Genomic DNA, 9,468 nt, shown 5'->3' on the forward strand with positions numbered 1-9,468 from the left:
ATAAGGAAGGAAATCAAACACATTGTTTGAGAAGGAAAAACGGGTAACTAGAGAAAAAAATCCAAATGGGTTTTCCGTGGACTCTACGCAGGACTTTTTACTAAGCCTCACATAATTTGAATTTTTGTGACATTCCATGTTTCCGGAACAGATCCTATAAAATATTTCACATTTTCTACTATCATGTATATTTTAGGTATATGGGGAATACTCCTTAATATACGAAATATCCTTATTATGTCAATGCCAATTGAATCAATGTTATTAGCTGTCAATTTGAACCTTTTTGGTATTTTATAATTTGAACCTTTTTGGTAACTAGAGAAAAAAATCCAAATGGGTTTTCCGTGGACTCTACGCAGGACTTTTTACTAAGCCTCACATAATTTGAATTTTTGTGACATTCCATGTTTCCGGAACAGATCCTATAAAATATTTCACATTTTCTACTATCATGTATATTTTAGGTATATGGGGAATACTCCTTAATATACGAAATATCCTTATTATGTCAATGCCAATTGAATCAATGTTATTAGCTGTCAATTTGAACCTTTTTGGTATTTTATATTTTGTTAGTCTTTCTGATCCTAAGGTTTTTTCCTTCATTTGGTGGTAGCTTACAGGACATAAAAAGACCTCCTTTCCGATCCAGAAGGAAGATGACTTCGCTTCTAGCGACTAGCTTCTACCCACAATGGCTAAAACTACCTTCAATAGATCAATGAATCAATGATTCAAAACCCCCCATTGGTTCGAGGACCTCGTTTGTCAAAGGAAAAGAGGGGGGAGGGGCTCTAGATTCCAGGACGGAGCGGTGTGACGTGAGAGTCTCACGTACCATTCCTTTGAGAAGGGTACGATACCACAACGATCATGCCCGATGAGCGGTCCACGGAGTTGTATCCGTACTCACCCGGTCTATGCACATCACTCTTTTCAAGAGGTTGGCTGCCTATCCTAGATCTACCCGGTGATCTCTCTGAAGCACTCCAAGATAGCGGTGAGCATGTTGATGTCATCTCTAATAGGAGCCATGAAAATGACCACATCAACCACATGTAGAGATGTGCGAATGCACTTATCTTGGCCTCTTAACTTGTGGAGTTCCACATTTGTCATTACCATATCAAGAACTAGATAATGCCCCGCGCGTTGCAGCGGGATTGTATGATATAAAATGCAATTATTTAGCATGGATTGCAATGTATTCTGTGACAAATGACGATGCATAACCGAGACAATATAAATAATACCAAGGACCGCGTATAATTGGGGAAAACACACTCCCATGTGTACAAACAAAAGGATATAAGAATGACAATCTTTATTAATACTATCAAATAACATCTAAAAATATGGTATCAACAAATGGGTATACTTCATATACAAAGCAATAAATGTTATCTTCACACTGTGCATAACAAAAAAAAAGTATGGTCGATATTTTATATATATATCTTCAAAGCGAACAAAAAACTAATCTGATTAAATGGCAAAGCTTTGGATAGAAGCGCACTCATGGATTGTTATCGGGTTAACAATGTATGGACTTTAAGGAAGAACATGATTACGTGAACATTGTAGATTCACTTCAAGCAGCGATTGAATGGTAGAAGATCAATATACTGGAGAACAGCCTATGTTTGATAATCTATAGAACAGAGTATGAACAAAGTAAATTAAAAAGGATCATTTGATGTTTTTGTATAAGCAAAATGCAAACTGCAAACTGAAGGTATTATATACTTTTTCAGTTACTCTTTTGCATTATAAGTAATAAACATAAGAATTATTTGCTAGTTTGGTCTTGTCCCCTCTAATCGGGGAACAGGAAAAGAAAAGCTACTAGTACTTTGTAACAGTATATATAATTGTATAAAGGTGTACATTGTGTGAGGCAAAGAAGCTGCTCGCTAACAGTTATTGGCAATAAGGAACTTAGAATAGCAGCATCATAAATCGTGATTGCTCTTTCCCTGCACAATCAGATAAAAAAGAAGAGCAATCATTTGTAAAAATGAGATTATTTACCCAAGATCTAAAAATACATACCTTTGGTGGTAACCCATTTCAACATCTAGCAAACGTGAATATACCAAATGATGAGAAGTACAGATTTCTCGTCCCTTCATATAAAAGGATCAGAAGTTTGTAGTAGTGTGCTGAATTTGACGGGCAAGAAACAAAAATTCAGAGGCACTTCCCGACTTCCCGTCACCACGTGATGCTTCGCTAACAGGTTGTACAACCCTTTGACCTTTGAGGGAAGGAATACTAAAAAAAACCGGTAGCTGAAGATTGTCCAATACGGAAAATTGATCAATCGCTGATCGTAGCCACCGAGTCAGCGACTCACCGTACGGCGGCCACTACGAGTCAGATTGATTGATGGGCGGATAATATCCACCAAGAATCTGCTGCTGCTCTCGAATAGCCAGAGACAAACTGGTCGACTTTACCGCTGACAAGCTCCACCAGGCCCGCGCCCCGCCGTCGCGGCGAGTTGGATCTGTGCGTAGCTCGCCGGTAGGCCAACACAACAGGACTACGAGTTGAGTCAGAAGGCATTACTGATTGAGAGATCCGGTGTGCTATAGCTAAGAGATAACGGCGTCCCTGCCCGGGCTCCTGGAAAGATGGCGAGAGGATATTTGGCGATGATCTGGGCAGGAAATCTTAGTCGAGCATAGAGATTTTATAGGAAGAGTCGGGAGGGGAGGGGAGAAGACGACCCAAAGGGAATTCAGTATGAACCTCTCGTATACCTGCATCAAATTCGCGGGGAGAGGAAGAGAGATGGCCGGCATTGATTGAGAAGAGGATTCTTCTTGGTGGTGAAGACGATCTATATTCTGGTCGCTGGAGAAAACAAACAGTGCTAGGCTGGTCTCTACTATAATTGGGCTTCTATTATACTCCAAAACTCAATGGGGATTCACATGTAAAGAAAATAAAATAAAATTGAACTGAAGTTGCTGATGTGGCACGTTGCTGAGGTGGATAGTCTGCATGTTGAGAGAAATCACATAGTGGGTTGCTCCCATTTAGGTATTATAGATGAGTTGCAACAATTAGCAAGGTGGGGCAACGGGATCTCCTTGGAGAAGGCCCCTTCCATGCGAATGCCAATTAGCAGGACACGGGAGGATGAATTGTATAATAAGACCGCTACACAATTCTTAAAACGTGTTGGAAACCCTCCTTTTTCTAAAAGAACAAATATTTTCATACTGAGCTTAAAAAGGAGGGTGGTGATTTGTCCTATGGAGACACGTAGCATAGCTGTGAACATTTGAAACCAAAGTGTTCCATTGAACGAGCATATAGATAACATTTTCTGGTTTCTTTACAAATCATTATGTATTTAGGCTTAAAATATTTGATGCTAGGTGCAATTTCAGCGGATCAGGTAGGGCTTTCAATTACTACGACTTACAATGTTTTTTGTTCTATTAAAATCCTGTGTCGAGCCAATGTTTCATTGATCGGGCACATCCATCACATAAACTATTGACCAGGGCTTGATATGCCACGCATCCCCTTGAAAGAAGGGTGCCCTTGGGTACGCGCACATAGGTGGTGCATGCTTGTAATCAGCTCGTGCCATAAGGTGTTGGGTTAAGCCTCGCAAAGAGCAATTACCATGGATTTACATAAATAGCCACACAAGATTCTGACGTAATTATATTTGAAAAACAAAAGTAGGATTACATACACGTTCTAAGTCCTGTCACAGCACCCGCAAAATAGGTGTCAATCTCCATGGTTCATTTTGTTCATGTAGACTCCTCGGGGCGAAAATTAGTTCTTGCACAGGATTTTGTGTTAACTGTTTTCACACGATGGACAAATCTGCCGCGAAATTCAGGATTAGCCAAGGTAAGATGCTAAAACAACGCTATTGTGCACCCAAGCGAAACAGCACGAGACCAAATGTGAGTCATCAAAAGGTCAAGCATTCATAGAGAACTAGCGCCCAAAATCCTGAGAACCACATCAATCTCACATACTAGCAGGCAAACACTAGAGCCAGGATCCCCCATATCCGAAGAGAAAATTCCCTTGATTGCTTAAAACAAATTTGAAGAAACTCAAAACATCACGGCGATGCCTATTCTCGCACAACTGCTTAGCTCTTGGTGGTCTTTTCCTTGGTCTTCTGGATCTTCAGCACCTTCTTCACAATCTTCTGCTCCTCGACCAAAAACGCCCGGATGATTCTGCAAAGAGCAAAGTAACAGATTAGGTACCCAGAAGACTGACGAAGAAGCACGTTATTGTGTTACGAAAGACGGCTACCTCTCCCTGACTGCAGGACCAGACAGAACACCACCATAAGGACGGTTCACAGTCCTCCGGTTCCTTGACAATCTGGACCTCTTGTACTCAGTAGGTCTCAGGTGTGGAATCTGCAATTTACCAAAAGAACTTCCATGAGAAAGCAAAAAATATCAAAATGTTTAAGGAGGCTCAATGCACCAACGGAAAAAAAAGCATAAATTTACAATTCAGTGAGGACTTGCTTATGGCAAGATCTACCAACTGTGTATACTAGGTTAGACAACAAATTAAGTAGTCGTCCAGCAGCATTTCACAAGATGCTCACTTGTGCCGTCAATGTTAAGCAGCATCGTATAGGTTATGGGCTCAAACACAGCTAAACAACAAAAACTGATTATCTCTGCAAATTGGAAACACAAGACATACAATGGTTGGTGGACAACTAAGCACTCAGCTAAACAACAAAAACTGATTATCTCTGCAAATTGGAAGCACTCAGCAGCAAGTGTTACAGAATATTGCAGTCTTACTCTAAAAAGCAGTCATTGTAATTCCAAGCAAATGTCAAGGAAAATGTCAACTTCCGTCAGCATATTAGCAAATTACTCGAATTTTTCAAGACATATCACAAAGATGGCAAAAGATTGTCAGTTAGGAACAGAAGAGTTTCAAATAAAATCCTGGCAATTCAACAAGCTAATCGTTTGAACTATGCAAGGGCACATCATATGTATATTGCACCTTTGCTGTCAAAAGCAAAGCAAACAAAAGAGCAAACAGGCAGATAGGCATGTGCATCAAAACTAAGCCAATGAAATATGGTAATGCAGGGGGCTTCACGAAAATTTCAGAAATAGGTGTCATGTTTCACTGTAATAATTGGCTGACTAACATATCAAATATAGCTTCAAATGTAACCAGCAATAATATTATACTTGGAACTGCAACAATATATGTGAAAGCTTTGATTACAAATGCAAATATGTAAATCTTACTAACTAAGCACAAATACAATTTCCACAAAGACAGAACTAAGATCAACAGCCTAGATGGATCTAAATTCATGACCAGACAAGAGAACACATAGAAAACTAAAGTATGTGCAAGAACAAACAGAAAACCAATTGAACATCACGATGAGGGAAAAACTAGGCTTAACCGGTAAAATGTCAGTCCATAGACCACAGGTGACACAGTATGCAGCTCAGTGGGACATACAAAACTTAGAAAGTACTACTAACAGAACAGGCTAAAAAAAGTCAATCTATTCGTAGTAAACTCAACAGCCAGTATGGCCAACCAGTTAAGCATAAGAATGGTAATGCAAAGCACAATTGAGCAAGAATTGTATTGGAACCATCGAAAACTGTAATCCTGACTTCATATGACATGAAAAATAAAATTCTGTGGGAAAATAATGCCGAAATAGATAGGACGGGACTTCAAACGTAGTTATTTTTGCCTGGGGTATAATTCTACATATTTCTATCAGCGGCCATTTGGCTGAAATGTAGGTATGATCCGACCGTAATGTCCAATACAGATCACAACAAACTAATAAATAAACATGCGAAAATTTAAGTGAACACATACTCCTTGGATCTTCTTCCCGGTGACCGGGCATTTCGGCCCACTCGCCCGCTTCTTTGTGTACTGGTACACAAGCTTCCCACCTAAGAACCAATAACACGAACGAAGAAAAATTGTAAGTTAAGATCCCGGAAGAAGACCCAGAATCTTTTAGTCGAGATTAAGCTGCCATGAGTGCGGTATAAGCAGATGTAAATTTCAGGTTAATCCATCTTTCTATCTAACTCGGTTCACAGGCATGAGAAACATCGACAAATTGCAAGATTTAACCACATGAACTAGCAACAGCAGGAGCACTCACCTGGGGTCTTGACGACCCGGGTCTGGTTGGACTTGGTAGCGTAGCTGTGCCGCTTCCGGTAGGTCAGCCGCTGCACCATCTCGCCGCCCTCTCCCGGGGTTCTCTCGCCGCGCGCGTTTCCTCTCCCTCTCTCTGTCTCGCTCTAATGTAGGGAGGCGGCGGCGAAGGGAAAGTGAGGGTAAGGGGGAGAGGAGAGCTTTTATAAGGTAGCTGGTGGTTCGGGTGACCTACATCTAACGGTGAAGGACGTTTCGCCAAGTGAGCGGACGGCTGGGCCTGTTTCTGATAATATAATTGATATAGACCATGCTACACCATGCCTTCGATTTTGATAAAATTGATCTAAATATATTAAAAAACGCAGAAAATAACATGTTTCCTGAAAAAGTTCACAACCTAGCGTTTGTGTTTGGCTCCGCACTCGATGGAGCCAAGCTCTACAGTATAACGTCGTCAGGGAGGCATGGCGCCACGTGGATGCAGGCGTGACGGTCAACGTTGATGGTGGGGCCGTGACTAGTTAGCTTGGTGCCATTTGTTGCGGCACTGAGTTGTGTACCTTGGTTCCACGTGCCCCTTCGACGGAAATAGAAACAGACTCGGCCTTTCTGCTTGCACTTACCCTTTCGCGCATAGAGAGCACGAGCTCTTGAGAAAATAATGGGGCACCGGCGCCCTCTCCACCCTCCCCCCTCCCTCAAATCCCTACTATAAAGCCATCAATCGAAAGGTTTCTTTGCTGGATTTTCTTCCACTCCTTCAGGTATTCTCCTTCGATTCCCCTCTTGGTTATAATCATCGTTTTGGTCGGGTTTGGATAACCCTAGTTCATCCCAAAAATTCTTACTTGCCTCGATTTTGCATGGTAATACATCTATGAGTATCAGTTAGTTAGTCTTGTAGTTAGGGATAGTAGATTTGTGAGTTAGTTTTGTCATGTTGGATTACAAATGTTGGCTACCATGGTTTTTTCCCATATGCTTATTACCTATGAATTTTTATAAAAAAAATTGTTCTGCCATAGCATATTAATTGGTATGCCCCTATCATACGAATTGTTATATGGAATTTTTATTCCTTAGCATATGTGGTTATACCAAACTTTGTGCTTATGAATTGTAAAAATAGTAACTTGGCTTGTATTTGTTCACATATGCGGGATGGAACCCGGATCTATCCTAGATGAACATTATGATAAATAGCACCATGGAAGGCTTATGGCGGATCAAGGGAAGGTTTTCAAATTGTTGCACTTGAGGTGAAGATGACATACGAAGAGCGATATACACGGAACATCAGGAAGACCGGACTTCTCCCATTCGTCCACCTTGTGTCCCAGTCGACACCACATATGAACCCCTGCCCGATCACAACACTTGTTGATCGATGGAGACCGGAGACACATAGTTTTCACATTCCTTGTGAGGCGATGAACGTGACTCTGTTGGATGTTTCCATCATCCTAGCACTTCCTATCAGAGGGCATCATATGTGTCGGAGCACATCTTCTGATGGATGGCATGCCGTGTCTGGGGCGGGGGGGTCTCATCGAGAACGTTCCAACGATGGAGAAGATGTATTTTGGTGCTCCATATTCCTGGATTCAACATAACTTTAAGAAGTGCCCTGAGGGCATTGTCGAGGAGGTGGTTTAGGTGTATGCTCGGGCATACTTGCGATATGTTATTATTAGGGTTCTTTTCTCCGACAGGACTGGATTGAATGCATCCTTCATGTGGTTCCAGCTATTTGCGGGTTGGGAACATAACCTTAGTTGGGGAACAACGACACTCGCTTACTTGTACCGACATGTAATAACATGTACATTCTTCATTACTTGTACCACCTCTATTGTTGTTTTTGTTTGCTACTTACATATTTGTCTTGTATGTGCAGTTGGACGACGTGTGTTGCCAAAAAGGAAAAGGAGCAAGTGTTGGTGGATGTATGCTTCTATTGTCCATATGGTCGTGGTTGCGCTTGCCAATTGAGTGTATCATTGAGATGCGCCATAGAGCTTGGGATGATCATGGCGATCCACTACATAAGCCTACATGGGCGTACCTCTGGGATAATACAGAGGCTTTTCATGGTGAATCCGAGGCGTGCTATATGAGGTACACCAGCCAGCTCAACGCGCTAACCCCGGAGAAGGTAATAACTAGTTTGGTCTCTTTTTTCATTTGCTTTTCTCCCACATGGTTTAACCAACAACTTGATCCTTGTATTGCGCATATGTGACATGGGATCCCTATGGAGAGCCCGGGAGTGTTGGTCGAAATATCTTGTTTGTGTTGAACCCAAAATGTCTAGAAGAAGAACATCTTCGGCAGATAAAGTGTCCATTGGTATGTTTTTATGTTGTTGAGTACCATCTTCCAAACCAGGTGATGAGACAGTTTTGTTTATTCCAGGAGACCCTGCTGCCCTTGGAAGGACACTAGAAAAGAGTTGCACGAGTGAATCATTCATACATAGCATACTCATGATCTATCACCATAGTCCTGACTATCAATTTGAACATCCAAGTTGGACAAAATAAAGCAGAGGAAGGAGAATAATTGGCCCAACTGAGGCCATCATCGTGAGGATGAAGACCCAAATATAGTTTTGGTTCCTTTGCACCCATTCGATAGCAAAGCATTCAACCGCTATCTTTTCTAGCTAGGTAATGTGTCTCGTTTGTACATAAAGTTGCCGACTTTTGCACCCAACGACATAGGGGATGGAACATATCCGGATGATGTGAACATGTCCTAGTTGGATTACAACAGACATACGAGAGAGGGTACAAACCTTGACCCCACACTTGAAATCCGCTTCGTGGTAAGTATTGCCATGCATGTACTTGTTATGGTTAATAGAGCAAGCATGATAACTTGATTATTTTGGTGGCACAAGGAGGTCTCTAGAGTAGTGAGAAAGGCTCGGGTAGCCTTGCAAGTCGGGACCGAGTCCATCCTTTGAGTTTTTATTCAGGTATGAGTGAGATAATTTTGTTTGCATGCATGTTCTCTCTAACTGTTCTAACATTAGAACTTTCCAAATACAAAGGGTTGGGACTGTGGCTTATGGGCTTTGCTTGGTTGTCGTACCATTGAGGCCTCCTCGTCAACACGGACGACTCCCACTTCTAGCTGTGAGCACCATGTCGAGTCAAGCAATGCACCCTCTCTTTTGCCTTCTTGTCCATCCTCACAATATTGCACATGTTTATGATAGCTGATCTTTAATTTGCCACTTGTTGTTACATGGAAACAAAGAATAAAGGTTAGACTTTGTGGTAACTATAA

General features: G+C 41.6%; 1 protein-coding gene across 1 annotated transcript; it reads right to left on the reverse strand.

Annotated features, from left to right (window-relative positions):
* Window positions 1-3,918: 3,918 nt before the first annotated feature.
* LOC124682925 (60S ribosomal protein L34-like) lies at window positions 3,919-6,330 on the reverse strand. The gene is made up of 4 exons (XM_047217525.1): window positions 6,176-6,330; window positions 5,878-5,957; window positions 4,303-4,412; window positions 3,919-4,223 (listed from the first exon to the last, which is right to left on the reverse strand). Exons 1-4 carry the CDS (start codon window positions 6,252-6,254, stop codon window positions 4,133-4,135), a joined length of 360 nt encoding a protein of 119 aa, XP_047073481.1. The 5' UTR covers window positions 6,255-6,330; the 3' UTR covers window positions 3,919-4,132.
* Between the last annotated feature and the right edge of the window lie 3,138 nt (window positions 6,331-9,468).

The sequence above is a fragment of the Lolium rigidum genome, chromosome 1 (genome assembly GCF_022539505.1).
Source record: "Lolium rigidum isolate FL_2022 chromosome 1, APGP_CSIRO_Lrig_0.1, whole genome shotgun sequence".
NCBI lineage: Eukaryota > Viridiplantae > Streptophyta > Magnoliopsida > Poales > Poaceae > Lolium > Lolium rigidum.